This window comes from Garra rufa, chromosome 13 (assembly GCF_049309525.1).
Source record: "Garra rufa chromosome 13, GarRuf1.0, whole genome shotgun sequence".
In the NCBI taxonomy this organism is placed as follows: domain Eukaryota; kingdom Metazoa; phylum Chordata; class Actinopteri; order Cypriniformes; family Cyprinidae; genus Garra; species Garra rufa.
This window is the reverse complement of record NC_133373.1, coordinates 10,370,380-10,395,557: the sequence shown is the minus strand read 5'-3', so window position 1 is coordinate 10,395,557 and position 25,178 is coordinate 10,370,380. Positions and strand designations below refer to the sequence as shown.

The 25,178-nt window shown below is 37.6% G+C and overlaps 1 protein-coding gene across 1 annotated transcript; it reads right to left on the bottom strand.

The window, feature by feature from the left end:
- Nucleotides 1-343: 343 nt before the first annotated feature.
- On the bottom strand, nucleotides 344-24,220 carry plpp3 (phospholipid phosphatase 3). The gene is made up of 5 exons (XM_073816567.1): nucleotides 24,049-24,220; nucleotides 20,617-20,897; nucleotides 19,126-19,183; nucleotides 11,060-11,236; nucleotides 344-2,205 (listed from the first exon to the last, which is right to left on the bottom strand). The coding sequence occupies exons 1-5, from the start codon at nucleotides 24,199-24,201 to the stop codon at nucleotides 2,077-2,079; spliced, it is 798 nt and encodes a 265-aa protein (XP_073672668.1). The 5' UTR covers nucleotides 24,202-24,220; the 3' UTR covers nucleotides 344-2,076.
- Between the last annotated feature and the right edge of the window lie 958 nt (nucleotides 24,221-25,178).

Genomic DNA, 25,178 nt, shown 5'->3' with positions numbered 1-25,178 from the left:
AATCAGAATTGTAAGATGTAAATAGACAAATAAATAAATAAATTAATTAATTAATAAATAAAATCCATATTAGAATAATTTCTGAAGAATCATGAGATTTGAGGATTTCTAAAGAATCATGTGTCTGAAGAAATGCTTCTCATTTGTCTAAGAAATGATGCTGAAATTTGTTTAAATAGAAAAAATATTGTAAAATAGAAATTATAGAAACTGAATAGAATAGAAATAGTAACATGCAAAGTGGCACAAAAAGATAGTTTAAAATTTTTTCAATTTTACTCAAACTACTAGGACATTTTCAATTTCACACAATAACAAACATTGACTAAGAAACCAAACGCTGTTTTGTTGTTTATAACGAGCTTTTATTTAAAAGCACATGTATTAGAGCTAAGTACATTTAGCAGAAAAACAAAAACATTTTGCTATTATTTCTTTTGTACAAAATGAGACAATACAAAAATACTAATAGTGAATTTGATACAATTGTATGTGTTTTATTCAACGCTTATTAAAAACGTACTATCACAAATCTACAATAGTTTAGTTACCTAAATACAAAAATCTGTCAATCAATGCTCATAAAAGCAGCACTTTGTAAATAACACAGGTCATGACACATTGCGTTTTTAAATTCATAGTGGATATATCTGAACATGTTCAGAAATAATATCTTACATAGTTAAATTTTAGTGATCTATACATTATTTATATACTTCTGAGAGAGAAATAAAACGGTTCGTTGAAATGAGAAGGACGGACTATACAATGGGAGGGATGTGCAACACATTTGGAGCTTGACTCGTGTTGTATGGATGTGTTCTCTGGAATAATCAGGCAGTACTGTACAGCTGTTAGTGAGGACAGTAGACATCATCACGATAGGCTAAGAAAAGGCATTTCCAAAAAAAAAAAAAAAAAAAAAAGAGTCCACAGTTTTCTTAAGTTTCTTCACATGGGTGCGGAAACACACATACAAACACACACAAATGGGACAGATCGTCCTGCCGAGGGACCCCACATCCCCTTTTCGGGGCAGTTTGACTCAGGCATTGGGCACAGGTGGCATTCTGGGTAAAAACACACAACTAAAGTTGAGTGATTATGCAGTTGGAAGGGAAAGAGGTCAAACCAGCCAGCGGAAGAAGCTCGTTCCCGGTTCCAAAAATAAAACAAAATAAAAATGTGCCAGTGCGGTCATCGGGAGTCAATCCCGGCGACCGTGGTGACGAGACACACCTCTCCGACGTCTAACCCCGCCCCCTGACCAATCAGAAGCCAGCGAGGCGGCACGGCTCAGCCACGCCCCCAGAATCAGGCAGGGATGGGCGGCGAACATCATGAAATCATCTATGTATCTAAAATAAAACTCTATTTAAATCTAAGAAAAAAAAATGTGTAAACCCACCCACCCGCCATTTACAAACCCTTTAAAATGCATTCTCCAATAGTTAGGCCACTGTTTGGGTAGCTAAGTTCAGCTTTGATGGGTAAATACGATCTTCATCAAGCTTCTCGAAGCTACTCTTCTCAGATAGCGAGTGGTGACGTTTAATGAACTCGGATATAGTGCTATAAGTTATTCTTCTTTATATTGTTAATATATCTGTGCTAATTACATCGCAGGTAAAACCAATCATTCCTATTAATAAGGAATTTGTTGTCCTATTACTGTTGCTGAAAGGCCACAGAGACGAGAAAGAGAGAAGCGCTGGTCACGTGACCAGCCTCACATTCGCTCTCTTCATTGGCGCTCATTAACGCATTCTGCGTGTTGCTTTCGTCAGTGGAGCTGAATTCATTCTCCCCAGTATTTTGAGGGAGAAATCGCTTTTTTGTTAGCTTTTTGTCTGTTTTGGCCTTTCGAATCGGGCTCTAGGATAGTGAGGTCATTAGAATAAGAGTCAAAAGGATTGTCTCTGTCCTGTCCCTACATTCTACTGTCAGATGAGAGAGAGGAGGTGCCAGCTAGGCCGGAGCTCCTCTGTCACAGGTGGCTGTTCTGGATTCTTCAGGGGATTTCGGGGAGAGGTGAGGGATGGGGAGATTGCAAACGGATCCTCCCGTTTCCTCCTCCTACACCATGTTGTGATGGTTGTTCCGGTCTATGATGTCAGACGAGGGGAGGAGCTCTTTCTTGATTGGCGAGGGAGGGGGCGTGGCAGTCTTGGCTTTGGGTTTGAAGAGGTCTGATACATAAAAGGCCTAGAAGAGAGAGAGAGAGAGAGAAAGAAACATTAGATCATTTGAGAATCAAACTCTTACCAGGATGCAAATCAAGTCACAGTAGCTACGGAATATTATTCTAGTGGATAAAAGGGTTGAACGAGAATTAGTTTTAAAATCATGTATTTAAACCAAAGTGGCCATAAATCACAGGAAACTGAATTGAAATTTTGAAAAGGACAGGAAATTGAACTGACTGATTTATTTTTAAGATAGCAGCTAATTGCATTTTGAGAAATGGAGTTGTCTTCTATTCTGGTCTATAAAATTGTATTTTACTATTATCACTATTCAAAAGACTTGGGTCGATTCGATTTTTTAATTTTTTTGAAAGAAGTTTGTTATGCTCACCAGGGGTGTATTTATTTGAATAAAAATATAGTAAAAAAAAAAAAAAAAGTAATAAAACAGAAGTTTAAGAATGTAAGAGTCGCTTTCAAAATATAGAAATAAATAAATAAAAAATCTTATAAAAATGACCCATACTTTTGAAAAGCAGTGCATATTAATACACTAAGAAATATTATTTACATGAATAGGTCTGTAAGATCGTAAAATCATATATATATATATATCGTAAACTATTTTATATATTAAACATTTTTAGAAAGACATTTTTATAACAAATGTAAATGTTTTTACTGTTAGTTTTGATTAATTTAATGCATCTTTGGGGAAAAAAATAAATCGGAAAAATATAGACAACTTTTGAAAAGTAACGTATATTAAAAAAAACTATGAAATATATATCAGTGTATATATATGTATATATATATAATTTAACATTAATACTTAACAATAGAGGTGCAAAACCTTTAAACTTCAATACTTTGAACTTTTTTTTTTTTGATTTTTTAAAAGTTATTTTTTAAAGTGAATCTTTTTTGATTCCACTCACTGTTTTTTTTTATTTTAATTGTATTAATTTTACTTTATTTAACTCAATTTCTAATTGCAATTCTAGACTCCATTTGCTACCGTAATTCAAACTCAATTGGAATTTAAAAAATGCCTTATGAATTCAGTTCAATTCTGTGGTAGAAATCCCAATGACAACAGTATAAACTTCTTTAAAAATGCCCCAGCAGGGTATTAGCAACTGCAAAAGTGACTAGTTTGAGAAAACATGATAAATAAGTAACCAACAAATTATTAAACTTTGCCCTAATATAGTTATTCAGAAGCATTGTTGCATATTTAGCTGGCCACAATGAGTAACATGTGAGATGATATAAAGACTGGCAAAGCATTGTCTGTGACATACAGATGCATATGAGGTCACACACTGATAAGAGCGGTCAACTTACGCGCACGCCTTAAAAAACATTGAGTCAGTAGTAAAGATAAAGAGGAAACCCCTCAGCTCTTTTGTTTCGGTCTTGACTGCGAAAGACTAAGGTCAGTATTAACGGTCTCACTTGGCGTGGGAAGAACTTTGTTGTCAAGGAAAGATGCCCGACAACCCTCTCTTTACGTCCTAATGACATCACTGGCAAAACAGGAAACCGGGGAGGGGAAGAAAGGAAGTGTGCCCTTGGCATTAGACTAGGCTTGCACCCAACGGATTTATAAAGAGCTGAAAATACACAAGCCTGAGTCACTGGCCTTTCATGCCAAAGACGGGATGCTTTCACGGTAATGCGGGCATAGGAGAGGCCTAGGGATATTTAGCCGTCGACACAGCATGAACGTTACTGAAGCATGCAAAACAGCTGAGCTGGACGGCAGCGGCGTGGAATCACCGATTCCAGAAAGCCTGCCAATGCGTAAACACACTCTATTTATGAGTGTGTGAAGAGTATGGGGCCAGTGTGTGACAGGAAAAGAGGTCAGTGTTTGGGGTAGCTAACAGCTAAATTGTCCTGACATGTTGCAGGAGCTGCTGTCAGCCACGGCACCCCGGAGCGGCGTACTGCCCTTGGGCGATGCCAAGGGGGAAGAAAAAGCGCATAGAGACTTGCACACAGTGTTTAAAAAAAACTTTCCTATTTGGTAAAGCTGTGACTATCAACAGGTTTGTAAGTGTGTGTGTGGAAAGAGATAGCGAACAGAAAGGGAACAGAAAGACTTCTGGAATCATCTTTCCAGCAGCTGTTTCTTGCATATCCTTTCAGTGAAAGCCGTTGTGCTCCCATACAAAGAGAGCTTTATCCAAAGGTTACAGCGGATGAGTTCATCCTATAGGGCCTCCGGTGACCGTCTTCGGCCCGTATGAGTGAAAGTACGCCAGAAAGATCATGACATTTCCAGAGTGACCTTCACATTGCGATCGAATGACATCAGGAAACTAGATCCAGAACCTTTGACTGTTTGCAGTTATGAAGGATTTCATTATAAGAGCAAGTATAGCTAAACAAGCTTTTTTCAAAGTCCAAAAAACATATTGTTTCATAATTCATATACTTATGTTTGTGAAAAGTTTAGCTTGAAAAAGGCATTTGTAGAACATTTCTTTAAAATACATGCCACTTGATGCTCCGGAAGAAAACAGGATGCATTAAAAGCCAGGGGGTGAAAACTTTTGAATTTGAAGGTCAAGGTAAATTGAACTTGGTTTGTCTTCTAGGAAACACGCAAGTATCTTCTGTTGCTTCCGAAGGGAGCAAATGAAATGAAAAATAAAAATTATATTTCAATAAAATAAGAAAAATTTGGACATCTTCGTCTTGTTCAAAAGTTTTCACCCCACGGCTCTTAATGCATCGTGTTTCCTTCCGAAGCATCAGTGAATGTTTGAACCTTTTTTAATAGTTGCATTTGAGTCCCTCAATTGTCTTTAGTGTGTGAAAAGATGGATCTCAAAATAATAGTCACTGCTGTAAAGGGTTCAAATATGCGAAAAGGGGTTCCCAAAATTTAATTAATTAATAAATAAATTTAATTTCAATCTTAACATTTAACATTAGTAGATGGTCTAAAGCAAAGCGTTGTTCAATTCTAAAAATCTTTTAGAGCACATAATTTGTTAAAAAAAAGTAACGTATTACACATTAATGATAAATCAGTATATATAAAATTATTTTAATTTACAAGCACAAGTGAGTTATTCCTCTTATCGGCAAGACATATCGGCATAATTATTATATCGGGCCAATGCCGATATTTACATTTACATTTAATATATTGTAGTTCGTTTTTTAACAATAATATTAGTTAGATGCTATTTATACTACTTAGTGCAAGTGGCAGATATTTGCACCTCTGTAGTACATTATAAAACAGTATGCACTAATAATGTATTGAGTGTAACTTATTTTTATATTTAAATTACTAAATGGATGCTGCCATGGGACAATAAAGCCCTCCCTACACCACTGATTTGAAAAGCGAGAAGAATGAGATCGACAAAAAGCGGATTCGAACTCGGGTCAATCGTGTTAAAAAAAGTCACCATTACGCGCTTTATGCCTATGCCACTGGAGCTTCATTTATAGCACTTATAAAATATACACAAAACAATATTTTCAATGCAATATTTTCAGAAAAGCCACTCAGTGATCTAAAAGAACTGACAGGGCTGACGCAAGATAGAGCATCTGATAATGGCCAAACGTCTCCATATCTGCAATTGTGTGCAATGTGCTATCACATGTGCCATCAGCTGCAGTCAGCATTCAGCCGTACTGTCCAGCATGACTCGAGAGTTGTCTCTCACAATAGGCTTCTTAATGCACTACAACCTCTGACTTGCAATCACAGGCTGCCAATGAACCTGTCACGGGGTGAGTGCTTCCTGTGTCACGGCCCTCTGTCTGAAAGTGTTCTTCCACAGCAAACTCGCTCCATTGTGTTTGAATGCCCAGTCAGCACCAGGAAGCTGTTTTGCGTGTTTGTCTAAGCCTGTGTGTGTGTGCTGATCTTATTGCGGTTTCACCAACTAGGGGAAGAATTAAAGGAATAGTTCACCCATAAATGAAAATTCTGTTATTAATTACTCACCCTCATGTCGTTCCAATCCCATAAGACCTTTGTTTATCTTCGGGAACACAAATAAAGATACTTTGGATGAAATTTGACCACTTTCAGACCCTGCATAAAAGCAACGCAACTACCACATTAAAATAGTCCATGTGACATCAGGTTCAACCGTAAATTTATGAAGTTACGAGAATATTTTTTGTTTGCAAAGAAAACAAAAATAGTTACTTTATTCAAAGATTTCTGCTCTCCTGGGACAGTCTGTCACATGGACTATTTTAATCATGTCCTCGGTACGTTTCTGGGCCTTGACTGTGGTAGGACTCTTGCTGTCTATGGAAAGTCAGAAAGCTCTCGCATTTTTATCAAAAATATCTATGTGTTCTGAAGATGAACAAAGGTCTTATGGGTTTGCAACGACATGAGGGTGAGTAATTACTGACAGAATTTTCATTTTTTTGGGTTAACTACCCCTTTAAATTGTCACATATGTAAAAACAGCAAGGCGTCAAGTTGCCTCATGTACTATTTTAGCCTCCATCTCTGGATTACACCGTATTAAAGTGGTTTGACATTATCTACATGGCAAACTAACTGCTCCACCCGGCACCGTCTCACACACATTCACTTAATCAGACAGGAAATGACACCAAACAATTTGTCACCATCCGACAGTGGTGCCAAAGAGTCAAAAGATCAACATAATGTACACTTATTTTGGATACCGGAGCTGGGAGGGCACACTGACTCCATCTAAACACTGAAATGAACCACACTTCTGCTACTTACATCAGCTTGACTGACCTTCTGCCGCTTTTCACTGGTGGACTCATGGAGCTGGGATTCAACTGAACTGTGAACAGGTTCATAGATGATATGTCTGAGTGTGCGCACATGTGTGTGGTCTTCCATTGGTTTGGGTGTGCCTGATCCTCAAAGTGCCAAACACAGCACATGATTATGTGTGAGAGTGTGATGCTTATGTTATGCGTGTGTCTTAAATTGTAGTTTCAGGCACTGAGCCACATCGGCATAATAATTGGGGAGACCAAGTTGTGTTTTGGCTGCTTTACTCTCCAGCGTAACATTAGCAAAGTTTAATAACACCGTTAAAATTTCCTTTCTTCTTACACTGCACTATTTTCGGTTTAAGGCGGCATCCATTACCATAGCTACATGGAGAGTGCTGTGGCAGCCAGTGGAAACAAAGAGTCAAGCTCAGGCCTAACATATGGGAGGGAGCGATAGGATATCGGGACAACCATCTTGCAACCCAAGCCAGACCAGAAGCACTTAGCTATGAACCGTTATCGTTGGAGGAACTGGAATATTGAACGTTGAACATGCCCCTCTGTGCTCTTGAGGAACGGTGGGATACTATTAGCCAGGAACTGTTGCGGTGTGAGAACTCGAGGGGTGCTCTGGATAGAGAAAGAGAGAGTGGGAAGAGGAAAAGGCTGTTTGAGAGCTGGCCTCCAGCTGTTTCCACCCTTGTCTAGTCCTGCAGGAAACACCTCTGCAACCGAGCCTCACGAGCAGCCAAACTCTCACACTCTCCATCCATGTCAGCAGCTTAGAAAGTGGTCCGTGTTTGATGACATGAACAAACAGCTCACGCCACTCTTTAACAGGAAGGACCGGAGGATGTGGCCGCAGTCAACAGTCCAGAAAAGACAAAGAAGGAAAATGCGGTTTCTGAAGTCTGATTCTCAAGGGTTCTTTAGACATTTAGACATCAGAATTTAAACATACGCCAGGGCTGCCTGACTTCAGTAACGTAACGTTGTAGCGAATCTTGCCAAAACTTCTGATACAAACCAGGCCCGAGTATTGAATGTAGGACTTCAGGAGCCTCCTTTTGAGATTGAACGAAACTGATGGCCTAGTTAACATTGTGCTGCTCGACGTTTTAAGTTTCTCTTGCATGACTGTTCTGAGATCAGTTCTCGGTAGGCATCGCAGTCCAACAGCGCCATGTGAACTGATCCTCTTTAATATGGAACATACAGTAAGTCTGTAATCAGCTTTTGCAGTACGGCCAAAACTCACCAAGACCTGTAACTTTCCACGGTTTTCTTTGAAGCCAGCCAATTGGACACCGACCCAGAGCGCTTACAACCTTTAAACGTCTTTAAACACAAGCCCCTTAAGCAGAAATCAGCACCTACAGCCAAGCCCAGAAGAACTGCTGTACCTCCCAACCATGAACTGTCTGAGACTACTTGCTGAGTAGTTTGGATAAGCTGCACCGCCGCCTACGGTGCGAAACCGATGCGTGATGTATGGGGACATAACTTTTCTTTTAAAAGACACGTACCTTGCATTACCTCTATAGGCTCCATCTGAGCTTTGGTCATTAGAGATACTTTAATTGGAGCTCTAAAGCGTTTACAGATGGGGAGCAGAACAGATTCCAAATGTAGGCTCGTTAAAACAAGTACATGGGCGCCTTGATCTGTAGTGGAAAGGATCTCATTTCTCCTCTCTTATTTGTACTTATCTGCTATTTTCTGGTCTCACACTGGGGGGAAACTTCTCCAGGTGTCAAAGACTAGTTCCTACACTTTAAACCTGAGGGGTTAGATAGTGGATGGATAATTTAAGTAAAACAAGATTGTTTCACTAAAAATGTCTTTCTTAACTTAATGAGGTTATTAAAGGGTTGGCGAAAGCCTAAACTGCTTTTGGAAGAATCAGAAAGCCAATAAATAACAGTGAGAGCCAACTGAAAACTAACCACACAGGTTTAAGAGATTCAAGGACTGAGGTTTAAATGTTCATGATACCAGTAGAGAGATGTTTGGTGAACATCTGTGTACCATAAAAAGTGTGGCGCTGTCACAGCTAATTAGAGTGAAGAAAGACACTGCTAGGACATTCTGGGAATTGTAATGTTGAGAAACACAACTCAACATCTCAATTTCAACACTAACAATTTAGATATTTGTCTTTCGGATGTTGTAGATGGAGTGATATCTGGGGAAGAGGTCTTGGTGTCTTGCAAATGGGTTCTCTTATCAAATGGGTTTCAAATCTTAGTGCTGCCCCCCTCCTTCCGATGCAGATAAACTGTTTCTCAAATAAATAATTAGCATTGTCATTTCTCCTAAAGAGAAAATGTTCTGCCTTTTTGTACATTCAGTCCGTTCCCCTCGACTCAGTTTTCCCCAAACACAATCCAACTAAGTGAAGCTTTGCTTACTGCAGGGAAAGTCTGGCACCAACAAAAGCGACATGTGCCACAATTATGAAGTGTAAAATTCCTTTTTCCACAACCCTCTCCCTCCTCTCTTCATTTGAGAGTTGGTAATGGTGCAATTGAGGCAATATGCTCTGCATTAGCAAGAAAAAGATTATGCTTCATTCTGATGGATGAGTAATTTTGTGGATAGGGGTGAAAAAGAGAGAGGGTGGGGTCTGGAGAATGTTGTGGTCTGGTTCCAGATATTCAGATCCCCTTCCGACCTCAAACTCCGAATGGCCTGCGGTCTTCACTTAACTCAAAAGACACCAGATACAGTCTGTTCTTAATGGTTCTTTTGACAAGTTATCTGATAAATCTGCCTCGGGTTGAGCTTAAACATAGTCATGGACTGTAACGGACGAAAAAGAAAAACATGGGAAACGAGAAAACATAAGCTATATTGTCAAACTTGTTGTTGGGTTGTTAACTGCCAGCATATTTACGAAAAGAATGTTTAATTAGTTTTTCTGGTGTTAACACAGTGTTAAACAATATTAGAAAAAAGTCCAGATGTTGTGATGAAAACAAGATCAAAGCCAATGGTTATTAAATGTTGTAAAGTACAACATTTCCAGATTGGTTTACATTGCAACCAACAAAGATTGACTTCAAATACACAACAGCTTCTTGCCTTAATAGATACTTTAAAGTATAGTACGCCCAAAAATGAAAATTCTGTCATTGATTTCCAACCCTTAAAGGTTGTATCAGCGATTTCTAGCCTAAAACATAAAGTGTCAATTTCAGCTGACCTTTCTTCACGATCCGCTCGCTGCCTGCCCCATAAATTGTCTGTGAAAAAAACGCGTCTCTCTGGTCAGCCTAGGGTCCGAGATTTGCCAAAAAAAACAATCGGCACTACCAACCTTTCCACAGATAAACAAACAGTGTTCCAACCAATCAGCGTCAGGGGTTTGGTGTTGTGGACTTTCCTACTGGTGCAGGGATGTGAGGGAGGCGGAGCGAAAGTCCACAACACCAAACCCCTGACGCTGATTGGTTGGAACACTGTTTGTTTATCTGTGCAATAATTGTTTTTTTGGCATATCTCGGACCCTAGGCTGATCAGAGAGACGCGTTTTTTTCACAGACAATTTATGGGGCAGGCAGCAAGCGGATCGTGAAGAAAGGTCAGCTGAAATTGACACTTTATGTTTTAGGCTAGAAATCGCTGATACAACCTTTAAGACCTTTGTTTATATTCGGAGTACAAATTAAGATATTTCTGATGAAATCCGAGAGCTTTCTGGCCCTGCATAAACAACAATGCAACTATGACGTTCAAGACCCAGATAGGTAATAAGGACATCATTAACAAGATACTATCATAAATGGTGGTGGAGGCTGACACGGAAGAGAAGAAATTGTTAAATAAAGACGTTTTGTTTTCTTTGCATACAAACAAAACTCTTGTAGCTACATTAAATTAAGGTTGAACCACTATTGTCTATTTTAACAATGTCCTTAATACCTTTCTGCGCCTTGAATGTTTAAGTTGCGTTGCTCTAAATGCAGGGTCAAAAAGCTCTTGGATTTCATCAAAAACTTTGTGTTCCGAAGATGAACAAAGGTCTTACGGGTTTGGAACGACATGAGGGCGAGTAATTAATGACAGGATTTAACCTTATTTAAGGAAGCCTGAAATGGATTCAAATACAAAGATGTACTTACTATGCAGTAGGCCACCAGGGCTCCTTGGACAAAGCCAGCTAAGACATCAGTTGGGTGGTGCTTGTGATCAGAAACGCGTGATAATCCGGTGTAGAAGGCCATCATTAGCAAAGTGAACTGGAGGAGTGGCCTCAGCAGACGGGCTCCTCGCCACGTGAACCGAGACTGCAGGTAGAACTAAAGAAACAGAGATGGAAAGCAATTTAGACAATGGCAACATTTGTGTTTTATTACATAACAGCTTAGAGAAAATTAGATAGAAAACAAACCAAGGTGGAGAAAAACAAAGAAAAGGAAAGGAGTGAACAAAAAAAAAAACGGTTTCTCTAGTCAACTAAATCCAAGGACCCCTTGTAGAGTTTGCTTTCGGTGAACAGGAAGACTCATTAGGGTAAGAAAACAAATGGTTGAAGGTTACAAAGATGAGTGGAGGATGGGGGTCAGGAGGACAAACTGTTGACGACGCTCCGGCGGCCCATCAGTCCTGAAACCCTTCAAACTGGGTCAGTCAAGGACCCTGTACTCATCACCCTCCCGTAATCATCCATCACCACACGCGAAGGAAAACTTCCATTATGGCCCAAACCACAGCAGACAACAGAAATCTCTGAACACACCCTTACACGCAGACACTAACTGATAAACACTCTAGCACACGATCTGTTAGACAAAACAAACAATGACAATCTTGAGCTTTGAGCTCCCAAACGAAGGTGTGTACAAGGTCATGTCTGCTTTCCTGAACAGCTCTCTCCTCACTCCGAAGGCATTGTTGTACGTAGAGAGGAAGGAATCCCTCCCTGAGGATGTTTGGGAGTTGGAGTTTCCTTACTGGATGAAATTCTCAGAAGATGCGAGGATGGGTGTGCCTGTACAAGCAGATTGACAGCTCTTTGAGTCTTCGCAACATGGGCCAAAAATATTCACGCCACCTCAGAGGCAGCAAGACTGAAGATAAATAGAGGCTCCTCAATCATTTTCAATTGATCTAATCTCTCAAAAACAACCCCTCAGAACGGAAGGATGGTAGCGATAAGCATCTAAGGGTGTTTATGCGCGGCTGTGCGCTTGTGCCACAAACCAATTGGAATCAACATATGGCCTGCCGTCTCATTTCAATTTACATTGCGGCCCAAAGCAGGAAGTCCTTGAAAATATGCTGAAATGCCTGCATCAGCAAACGTTTCTTCCTCTCACGCTACTGTATATGAGCTCTTGGGTTTACAGCTGGCTAAATAAAAGAGTTATATGTCACAGATGACTGACTGAAATGGAGATACTTGCTTGATTATATGGCTAAAGTTCATCTGAGGCAAAAGATAAATAAATAAATTCATACTCATGTTCATTTCGGTCCAGCTTGGCCTCAGTGTTGGCAGTAAAGAGAAAATTTCTAACCGAGCATCTGTAGCTATTTCGACCACAGGCTTTAATACGCTTGGCATTCCAATGCTGAAAAAAGCTCCAGCGGAGAACTTACAAACAAACGTGTCAATAATATCTTTGATCAGGCCATGTGAATGCAACGGAACGCTCTTCGACCGCAGATCTGTGGCTTATGGAGACAGAGGTCTGTCCGCTTATTTCTGACTGACGTGACTGCAAATTAAATCACAAAAGTGAATTAATAAATTAGGATTGTGAAAATGAACTGAATGAGTAATCCCCGGGGTTTTCCCTTCCTCTTTATGTTCTTGTTTTGTTATTGGCTTTTAAGAGTTTTTTTTTTTTCTCACATCACAGATGACAAACTGAGAACAAAATAATTTTATGTTTACTGTTCTGATTATTCATGAAGGCTTTCAGAGTTTTCCAACCTTCCAACCTAATAATAAAGAGCTAGAAATAGCAGTTTGGTTTTCCAAAGTTAAAGGATTAGTTCACATTCAGAATGAAAATTTCCTGACAATTTACTCACCCCATGTCATTCAAAATGTTCATGTCTCCCTTTCTTAAGTCAAAAATACTTTGAGGAAAAAATTCCAGGTTTTTTTTCTCCATATAGTGAACTTCAATTGGAGGCAACGGGTTGAAGGTCCAAACTGCAGTTTCAATGCAGCTTTAAAGGGCTCTACACAATCCCAGCTGAGTAATAATGGTCTTATCTAGTGAAATGACTGGTCATTTTCTTCGTCTGTGTTCTCCGGTTAGGTCGAAAAACTCCATCTCATTTTCTCCTCCAACTTCAGTATCATCTTACGTCATTGTTTTTTCCTAAAGGTTGTTTGAGTTTCTTTGCACCTTAACTTTGTAAACACTGGGTCGGTACTTCCGTCTATGTCACGCATGACCTTTCCAACCTGATTATGTAACGTGTGAAGTCCAGTTAGTGCAAGACGAGCATTTGTGGTTTAAAAGTATATTATTTTTTACATTTTTTTTTTTTTTTTAGAAAATGACCAATCGTTTCGCTAGATAAGACCCTTATTCCTCGGCTGGGATTGAAACCCTAACACTAACCCTAAACCGAACCCTATGAAACTGCAATTTGGAACGTCAACCCTTTTGCTTCCATTAAAGTCCACTATATGGAGAAAAATCCTGGAATATTTTCCTTTCCTTAATTTCTTTTTTCGACTTTCAATCTTGGATGACATGGGAGTGAGTAAAGTATTAGGAAATCTTAATTCTGGAAGTTAATTTATTCTTTAAAGAGACCTTTAGAGCAGCAGTGACATTCTCATGCTCTTTTTCGCACAACAGTGAATATTGCACAATGAGGGTAATGTTATCGTCATTTCACTTCAAAAACCAACAAATGACCGCAAGACAAACAAGACAACCAGGGCCTCTGGATAACATCCACCCATAAGCTCTCGAAGACATTTTCTACTTCTACTTTTTTTGAATTGGGACTCACGGCATCCCAACTTAAAGGTTGTATCAGCGATTTCTAGCCTAAAACATAAAGTGTCAATTTCAGCTGACCTTTCTTCACGATCCGCTCGCTGCCTGCCCCATAAATTGTCTGTGAAAAAAACGCGTCTCTCTGGTCAGCCTATGGTCCGAGATATGCCAAAAAAACAATCGGCACTATCAACACACCACAGATAACCAAACAGTGTTCCAACCAATCAGCGTCAGGGGTTTGGTGTTGTGGACTTTCCTACTGGTGCTGGGACGTGAGGGAGGCGGAGCGAAAGTCCACAACACCAAACCCCTGACGGTGATTGGTTGGAACACTGTTTGTTTTTGTGTGGAAAGGTTGGTAGCGTCGATTGTTTTTTTGGCATATCTCGGACCCTAGGCTGACCAGAGAGACGCGTTTTTTTCACAGACAATTTATGGGGCAGGCAGCGAGCGGATCGTGATGAAAGGTCAGCTGAATTTGACACTTTATGTTTTAGGCTATAAATCGCTGATACAACCTTTAAGGGCTTTCTACACTAAAATGGCAAAAAGAGATTTCTGGTATATGTTGGGACTGCGAGAGGTCATGGAAGGGTGACGTCTGACACATGGAGTCCTACTGACGCTGATCTCTTTAGCTGTAAGCCAGCACGTCTGAGTCTGAAGATGTAGAGATGAGCTCTGCGACTTCTCCAAACTCTTAAAGTGGCTCTGTTCCTCAGGGCGAGAGTGGGGTCCTCTCCACACGTAGGCATCCAAGAGCTGATAAGAACAGCAGACCCTGAGGGCTCAGATACAGCCCATCAAATCTACCTCTTAGCATCTTGCTATCAGAGCTCAGATAAGCCAAACGTGACGCAGACGGTGTGGGGTGTATATGGCTCTCCCATCTCTTTGCTTTTTGAGTTGGTGGCAGCAGGAATGGCAGACGGTGTGGTCTTAAATTCTCCAGCGACATCCGAACTCAAAACACAAACATATACACACGCCCTGTGAAGATAGCAAGCTCCATCCTACTGACATTCTCCATCTGGTTCCTCCCTGCAGGCGAACTGGGTCGTACCATCAGCACTGATAATGGTGTATCAAATGGGACAATGGAAAAGATCCTGGTTGGTTAATAAAGGATTCATTTTTTTATTGACATTTAAGTTGTTTAAAACTTCATTTTCCATTTCAAGTTTTGTTTTAGCCAAAAACAACAAGCAAATCTATTGTTTTACTTGGAACAGAGTCATATGGACCCCATTTGATACTTTTTATGTAAATAAAGGTTTATCCTTTTGAATTCTGAAATAGAAAGTCATACAGGTTTGGAGAAATGTGAATAAACTAATCCTTTAACCCCAGGAATTGACTAGTTCAGGTCATAGAAGCAGCCACAAAATGGCGTGTTAAGGCCAACTTGGGACGGGAAACAGAAAAAGCAAGAGAGATGTGGTATAATAAATCATATTAGCTTAACCAAAAAGGTGAGTGAGGAAAACGATACTTATTTCGTAATATTTTCAAAGGTTTTTCATGGCGCTGTGCATGGTTTTGTGGGTCACTCTGAAGTGCATTTGCACTTGCCAGTTCTGGTAGAAAACTGTCAAAGTTGACCGCTGAAGGCTTTTCTGTTCTGGTCCAAAAATATTACTGCAAAGCCAACGCAGCCATGTTAATGACCACAATGTAGAGAAATAAGCTTGAAAACAGCAGGTAGAAGATTTGCCGGAGTGGTTTATGCTTGTTTCTACTCTGTCCATGGTCTCGTATCATTCACCGTCTGTTTTCTGGTCACTACGGCTTACTAGAGCATCTTGTGTCACCATGTGGTCTGAGAGGTGCAGTGACACAGCAGCCAAACCAGAAGTCATTAGAATATGGAGTGTGGAGGTCATAGAAAAGCTAGGAAATAACCAGTTTGCTGCCCACGAAATACCCACATACACTTGCTTCCTAGAACAAACTAGGAAACTGCTGTTTCAATTCAATGAGCACATGAGGGTGAACAGCCACTCTGGCATTGATCTGCATGGATGTTGTGGCTCACTAAGACCCTGATATACACCATTCATCCACATATATGTATAGTACTAGCAGTCTAGCAGTCACTCTAGGGGGTAGAGCTCAACTTATTATATTTAAGCATCTTAACCTGACTATGATCAACATGAAGCAGAGATATCTTATAAATAAATAAACAAACTGCACCATTTCAACATGAAAATGTGCCCAGTATACACACATTCCAAAAGTTTGGAACCAGTAAAATTTGTAATGTTAAAAAAAAAAAAAAAAAAAAAAAAAAAGGTTTTTATGCTCATCAAGGCTGCATTTATTTGATCAAAAATACATAAAAAAGCTGTAAAATTGCAAAATGTTATTATAATATAAAATAATAGTTCTGATTTTAATATCCTTTAAAATATTATTTATTTATGTGATGCAAAGCTGAATTTTCAGCATCATTACTGCAGTCTTCAGTGTCACGTGATCCTTCTAAAATCATTCTAATATGCTGATTTTTTACTTTTATCATCAATGTTGGCAACAGTTTTCAAAATTCTTTTCTGAAGGATCATGTGACACTAAAGACTGATGCTGAAAATTCAGCTTTGCATCACAGAAATTAAATTTTAATAAATATTAAAATAGAAAAACTTTATTTTACACCGTAATATCACAATTTTATTTTTTTCTGTGTTTTTGATCAAATAAACGCAGCCTTGATGAGCATAATTAACTTCTTTAAAAACATTAAAAATCTTACTGATTCCAAACTTTAGAATGGCAGTGTGTATATATACGTAAAACTGTTACTTTACATCTGAATAATTCTAATTATTGTAGTTTTATAGTCAGAATTATAAGAATGATTAATAATTATAATAAAAATAATAAAAGTATTTATTTCTGTGATGGCAAAGTTGATTTTTAGCAGCCATTACATTACATTAACATTATCCTTCAGATATCATTCTAATACACTCACTGCAAAAAATGCTTTTCTTACTGAGATTTTTTTGTCTTGTTTCCAGGCAAAATATCTAAAAAAAATTGTTTTTTTTTTTCTGAAAACAAGACAATTTTTTTTACTTGGCTAGAAAATCCTTCTTGATTTAAGATTTTTAGATTTGAATTTAAATAATTTTTAGATATTTTGGCTGGAAACAAGACAAAAAAAATCTAAGTAAGAAAAGCATTTTTTGCAGTGCTGTATCCTATATTACATATTTTTTCAATATTCCTTGATTAACACTGTTTAAAAGAACAGCATTTATTTCAAATAAAAATGTCTTTAACATTATAAATAACTTTACTATCACTTTTGATCAAATGAATGAATCCTTTGTGAAATAAATAAATAAAACTTCTGACCCTAAACTTTTGAATGGTATAATGTATGTAATTAAAATTTTAATAAATACATTTCAGATTTATTTCATAATTTTATTTTTTAACATGCAGTTTCATGATAGATGACTTTAATTTTATAGAAAATGTATACTGATCTAACAATTAAAAAAAAAAAAGAAGTCAGTCATGTCACATTTTAAAACTACAAAAAAAAAAAAAAAAAAAAGACAAAAGGTGCAGACTTAATGGAAATTAATCTTGGTTTCTGTGTAATCACTGTGGTTTTTACAAGGAACATCAAAAAAAATAAAATAATAATTAATATGCGTCATGAAACAGGTGTGAGTTCTGTGTTGAGCAATTAAACCAGAATGATTCATTCACAAATTTGGTGAGAACAAAGACCAGTCTAGTTTGACCTGGGCTGCGTATGTGCAAATAAAAGGGGATCACAAGAATGGTGTGAGCTCTCATTATGACTTCAGCGTCTGACCCATGAAGCATGACAGCTAGACTGAGATAATTACAGGGAGCGAGGCCAGGGAAGGGTAACGCTCCAGTCAATAAGACGGCATTGCTTGATCGAGAGCACTTGTTTTTCCCATTTTCCAGATTTATTCAGCACTGCAATTCTGTTTATCATGTGTTGTGCTTTGATATCTCAGAGCATTCTCTCTTGGCCTCTCGTTTTTAACTCTGAAGGCCAAGAGCAGATGGTAAAATAATCTTAGAGAATCACCTTGTATCTTAACATAATAGTCTATTCACATGTTCGCATTTTATAATGGACTTTGACTACACATTGGCTTCAGCTGTGAGAAATCCGGCCAGGATTTCTGATAACATCTGACAATTTGCCCCTCAGAGACAAATCCAAAATGATAATTAAGACCCAAAATGCTGAATGTCTGCTTTTTAGAATCCTGTTTTTCCAAATTCTTGCTTTTCTCCATGAATAATGATGTGTGACACTGGCTGACATCTCTCCTGCCTTGCGGCTAATCACTATGGTTTGAAATACACGAGGTCTATGTGTAAAAACGGATCGTTTTAGTCACAAAACACTCAACAGAACCTGCCAGGGGTCTGGTTCTTAACGTACTGCTTCCTCTTGCATAGGAAGTGCTGCACAGGTCAGTGTTTCAGGCGTCAGGCCCAGCTGTCAAAGTCACACATTACTTTAATGGCTGTTTTGAGAGCATTAGAACCAAACCTGCATGAGACGGAACAGGTTTGTGGCCTCAAACACACTTAAGCACACATATTCTCCATCACCCTCTTAACTTTCTCAAATAATCTCTCAAAACACTGCGAATGAACACCTGGCAACCTCCGTTAGCCGAGCGGCTCCACCTCCTGCCATCTGAAAGGTGTAGGGGCCCATGGAGATGCTGATGATTTAGATCCAGAAAGAAAGGAATTCGAATAAAAGGAGGGAGGAGTGGAGGGACCTTGCGTGTGAAAAGTTTGAAGCCTTTGAAAGAGGCTTTACATACAGTGAGAGACTCCAGGAGGCTGAGTGAAATCTGCCTTTGTGTGTATGCAAAGCTATATTAGGGATCCTGCATAAGGAGAGAATGTAAGAGAAAAGAGAAAATAAATAAAGCATTAGGAATGAGAGAGAAATGAAGGACAACTTCAGAGGGGAGGGAAGTCTATACAGCTGCACAAATAAAAACAGGTGAAGTGCGTCCATCCGGGAGATGAACAAGGAAAATAAGAGTGACCCACATTTCGGAGACCCACAGAGGAGGGTGAAGGGGCGATAGAGGGTCTCTGTTTCATACTAGACATAACAGCCATGAATGAACAGCTCTTTAGATAAATAACAGAACCGTGACAGTGTGAGAGCACCATGCAGTGTGTGTACTTACTGCAAGATACAGCATGGTGTACATCGAAAATGAAGCATGTCCAGAAAAGAAGGATTTCCTGTAGGGAGAAACAAAAGAACATTTAATGCTTTGTTATTAAATGCACAAAAATGTATTTATTTATTTATTTGTCAAGTTTCTATGATGAAATATAAAAATAGATTTTTAAGTAAACATTTTAGTTTAGTTATATTTTAATGTTTTTGAAAGTCTTTAATGCTCACGCTGTTTATTTGATAAAAATAATAATAATAAAAAAATAAATACTAATACTACTAATAATTTTAATGCTCACCAAGGACCAAGTCTGCGTTTGATAAAAAATACAGTAAAAACCATAACATTGTGAAAAATGACTACAATTTAAAATCAGTGCTCAGCAAAGCTGCATTTATTTGATTTATAAAAAAAATTTAAATAAATATTTTACATTTTTAAAAACATGCTGACAGGTTTTTTTTTTAAATAAAAAAATACAGTAAAAAAAATAAACTTTTTGAAAGTCTTTAATGCTTACCAAAGCTGTTTATTTGATATAAACAGAAAATATAAAAAAGATTTTTTTTTTTTTACATTTTTAAAAACATTGTTTTTTCATTTTTTAAAAAGTTTTAAAAGGCTGCGTTTGATAAAAATAAAATAGAGCAAAAACAGTAATATTGTGAAAAATTATTACAATTTAAAATCTTTAATGCTCACGGAGAATGCATTTATTTAAGAAAAATAAATAAATAAATAAAACTTTTATTTTTATATTTAAAACTTAGTCTTAATGCTCACCAAGGCTGTGTTTCATAAAAAATACAGCAAAAACAGTAATATTGTGGAATTTTTTTACAATTTCAAATTAATGCTCACAGAGGCTGCGATTATTCGATTAAAAAAATATAGTTTCTTATTTTTTTACATTTTTAAAAACATGTTTTAAAAAAAAGACTTTAAGGCTCACCCAGGCTGTTTGATAAAATAAAAAAACAGTAAAAACAATATTGTGAAAAATTATTACAATTTAAAATCTTTAATGTTCACCAAGGCTGTGTTTATTTGATTAAAAATACAGTAAGAAAATACAATTTTTAGAAACATTTTATTGTTTGTTAAAGTCTTTAATGCTCATCAAGACTGTGTTTGATCAGAAATACAGTAAAAACAATATTGTGAACAATTATTACAATTTAAAATCTTTAATGCTCACCAAGGCTGTTTATTTGATTAAAATATAACTTTTTAAAAACGTTTTGTTTTTAAAAAATTTGAATGCTCAAAGCTGTGTTTAATAAAAAAAAATACAGTAAAAATAATATAGTATAATAATAATAAAATTACTACAATTTAAAATAGCGGTTTTCTATTTTAATGAATACGTAAATGTAATTTATTCCTATGACACATTATCCTTCATTGTATTGTACTGATTTGCTGCTCAAACACACATTTCTTATTATTATCAATGTTGAAAACAGTTGTGCTGCTTAATATTTTTTATCTCACCTGGCTTCTTGTACTTTGCTGGCATCACCCATACATGTGTACTGAGTAATATATCCCATAGAGCAGTTGATGGTTGAGTAGTCAGGCTGACAAACGTCTAGGAAGTGCGGCCTCATCCGTCCAACCGAGACCTTGGCAATGTCTGTAAACGATTGGCTGACGGCGCAGCCGAAGATGAACACGCCCACTTGTCTGTAAAGGGCGGAGACATAAGGGTTTCCCACAAACGACTTGGAGCCCTGGTTCAGGTAATGGATCCTGTAGCATTCTCCAATCACAATCTAGAGAACGATTCATTTGCAATAGAAAAAAATAAATAAATCACTGATAGCTGAGATTAATATTCCACATAGGCTCTGTTCCAAAACCTAGCGAAATCCTAAGAAAAAGCCAATTCAAAAATTCAAATGCGTCAACTCTAACCAATTTGTGCAATGCTCGGAACTGCTGCCTACATAGTGTTCCAGATGTCTCACTTATCAAGTTCAATGGTAGTTAAGGATGCCTATGTAGGCAGCTGCCTATACAGGCCTTAGTAAACAAGGCAGCTCACTAGGTTTTGGAACAGAGCTAAATGTCAATAAGATTACAAAGTGACGGTGAATTTGTGAAGTGGTACCACAGACATTAATGTGTCATTGTATAATAATCACAAGATTTCAGTGGTCAGGTAGGGCATGCAGGGTGGAGTTAGACAACATGCAAATGAAGTACCAGTTAGAAAAGCACATGAATCAAAAAAAGCAAAAATAAACAAGTGAAAGAAATGAGAGAAAATGAGTAACCTGAGTTATGACTGAGCATGGCCTGCCCATTGCTGGTGATATTTTAATGATATGGAACGTATTATGCTTCTAAAGGTTACGGCTTTCATGAGCAGTTAGAGTATGGGTTTTGAAACCAGCGGGACGTAAATTTGAGCAGAGAGGCAAGGGTTATGAAGTACATAAACCATGCCTTAATGAGATATTTACTATCTCTTGCTCTCTTTTTTCTTTTCTCTCTTCAAACTGTAGAGGAACGCTGTTGTGGTGGTAGTGAAGAGAGGGACTGCTTTCCCTGAGGCCTAACCAAACTAGGACTGGAGACACTGCTAATTAACTACAGCTGTGTGAGGGGTGCCAACACACACACACACACACACACACACACACACACACACACACACACACGTATATACATATATATGCACACACAGTCCTTGTTTTAATCAGGAGAATTGCTGAGCATGGGAACATGTCTACTCCAGACAGTGAGGCACGCATGTCTCCTTATGGGATCTCCATGGAGTCATGGTTTGGTGTGGTGCCAGTTTACAGGGGCTTTTACTGCAAGACCACTTCCCTCATCTCCACCACTTTATTCCACAAGGGGTTCGGCCTGGCATCATGTTGAATTTTTGCTTTCAGACATTGTTTTGGAGTTTCACAAGAGCTAAATGTAGGTTTGATGTTGCATTCTTTCTTGTTCTTGGTCGAACATGTGTTCTCCAGGTGACTGGGTTCATTTGTAAGAGGTTAACCCTTTGACAGCTGTCAGAAAGGCTGTGAATGTCCACTAATTCAACACCTCAGCAGCTGTGAGGCAGTTTAATCTCTTGTCCAGATTTATCTGCACTTAAATTGAATTTTGGGAGGCTTTTAGTTAGGGTGTTTTTTTATTTATTTTAGTGCTGTCAAATGATAAATCAAGATTAAAAAACATTTGTTTGTTTATATATATTTACATGCGTATATTTATATTAATTTAATTTATATTATATATAGTTATATTTAATATATAAACATAACACTTTTCTTAAATATATACATGCATGTGTGTGTATTTACAGATACATAATAAATATACACAACACACACACACACGTTACATAAAAACTTTTCTTTTAGATGTGATTCATCGTGATTATTCGCTTGACAGAACTAATTTGTAAATTGTAGTAAATCTCACAAAATCTGTCAAAATCCAAAAGAAAATAGAAACTATAAATACAAAATAACATAAATATGAAAAATTTAGGAAATCATATTTTGGACCATTAGGGTTTTTTTTATTTAGCACTTTGATATTATTTTCATGAAATGAAGTTATTAGGGTGGAAGTGATATTTCCACCCAAATTCTCAGTTTAAAAAAAGCTAAAAATCCCTAAATGTTTTCTTGAAATTAAAATATATTTCAAATTACTCATTTTGTAATGGTTTTGTAATTAAAATTGTGAATTCCACTAATTAATTCACTAATCTTTTGAACTTAAAGTACACTTTCTTAATATACCAAAGAACAGGTAAACTTTGATTTTAATTTTAACCATAGCATGTTAATTAATATTACATTTTAACTGAATATCTTTACTGCACTACATCCATCGCAAATGCATCATTAGAAATATATATTTACAAATGTTTAAATACATGGCACTAAGTATATTCTCTAAAAGTATATTTAAAAGTATCCTGAAGTTTTCTATCATATTATCCATTTAAAAATTTTTTTTTTTTTACAATTTTAAACAATCAGCATTGCTGTTTTTGAGAATTACTTTTTTTCAAAAAAGTAAAAACACAAAAATAGCAATATAACAAAACACATGCAGACAAAAGAAGACAGAACAGAAACAGAAAAGAGAGAATAAGATCGAGACAGAAAGAAGAAGAGGGACAGCGATAGCCCTGACCATGGTCAATCTCTTGATGTTGAGTTATTCAAATATTTTAAATGAAAAGATGGGATGGGGAGGATTGGTTAATAGATTTTAAAAGAATTATGGGTAGAATTCTCTGCTAGAAGTCACCATTTATTTCTACGGTTATTCTACTGGTCTAATAGGGGGTGAGGGATGTAGATGGGATGTTTATATGAATCAGTGGTATATTTATATGAATATATATATATATATATACATAAGAGAGGAACTTACAGCAAGGATGGCAATTAGAATGCCTGCGGCACAGAGCACGGCATCGCTTATGGTGTCCCCGTTTTTATACGGGTACTGGATGGACTGGTCACTGCAGTAAAACCCGCGATGGTACGGCTTGATTGTGCTAGTTTCAATTATCAGGAAAGGCAGGCCAGCTACAGCGAAACACACACACGCACACACATAAAAAGAGAGAGGGGGAGAGAGAGAGAAAAAGAGAGAGAGATTTCAGGTCAGTCACAGAAAGACACACGCAGGTAGCGGCACAGCACAGCACAGCACACGGCAGCCGAGGATTATGGGAAATACCAGGCAGGGAAGGAGGGTCTGACATGGTAGCTCGGCTTCTGAGAGAGTGAACGGCTACATATAGCTAAGGTTTAGCACAGTTTCTCCTATATAAAGGCTATAAACTATAATAACTCTCTCAGAAGACTTGATTTCCCATGCAGACGCCCCACTCGCCTGGCCCCATGTCCCCTGTCTGAGGCCCCTCTATGGGGCACTTACGCTGGCAATGGGCAGGAGGAGGCCCACGGCTGTCAGCACAGAAGAGGGCACAGTGCTGCTTTTATAGGCGTAGCGGATACTGTCGTCCGCGCAGTAGAACCCACGCTGGTACGGCTGCACTGTCGATTTATGCAACACCATCGAGGGCAGCATAACTACGCAAAAGACACACACACAGACCCCGTGGGGCGTGTCATGATACACACTTACCTGAGACGACAGGGATGTTTCACATGACTTACATTCATAAAGCGTAATTTATAATGAAAAACACACTGCAAAATCAGTATTTTGGCTTTTTTTTCTTGCTTTAAAGCATTTCGTATAATTATTTTTGCCTTAAAATTAAGATTTATGCTTCATAGGAAAAAAATAAACTGCTTTTAAAATGTATTCTTTAAAAACAAGACATTTTTATTAGAGAACAACATACTGAAAAATACTGATTTCAGTGTAAAAAGCATGAAAATCGAGTGCAAAAAGCATTAAAGGAGAAGTTCACTTCCAGAATAAAAATTTACAAATAACATACTCACCCCCTTGTCATCCAAGATCCATGTCTTTCTTTCTTCAGTTGTAAAAAAATTGTTTTTTGAGGAAAAAGTTTCAAGATTTTTCTCCATATAGTGGACTTCTATGGTGCCCCGAGATTGAACTTCCAAAATGCAGTTTAAATGCGGCTTGTAAGATCCCAAATGCGGTTGTAAATTATCCCAGCCAAGGAAGGGTCTTATCTAGCGAAACAATCATGTATTTTTTTTATTATTTTTTTATTACAATTTATATACTTTTTAACCTCAAACACTAGTCTTGCTCTGCCTGAACTGAAGTTTTTTCCGGTTCATGACAGTTAGGGTATGTCGAAAAACTCTCATCCATCTCATTTTCTTAACTTCAAAAATCATCTTTCGCTAAATAAGAACTTCTTCCTCATCTGGGACTGTTTAAAGCTGCATTTAAACTTAATTTTGGAAGTTCAAACTCGGGGCACCATAGTAGTCCACTATATAGACAAAAATCCTGAAATGTTTTCCTCAAAAACAATTTCTTTAGGACTGAAGAAAGGAAGACATAAACATCTTGGACGACAAGACATTATCTGTACATTTTTGTTCTGGAAGTGAACTTCT

Excerpts from the sequence above, each read along its gene's own strand:
- plpp3 (XM_073816567.1), bottom strand. The coding sequence starts at position 24,201 with ATGCTGCCCTCGATGGTGTTGCATAAATCGACAGTGCAGCCGTACCAG. Across the intron at positions 19,184-20,616 it reads AGCAAAGTACAAGAAGCCAG|GAAATCCTTCTTTTCTGGAC; the intron begins GTGAGATAAAAA and ends TTCTCCCTACAG. Across the intron at positions 11,237-19,125 it reads ACACCATGCTGTATCTTGCA|TTCTACCTGCAGTCTCGGTT; the intron begins GTAAGTACACAC and ends CTGTTTCTTTAG.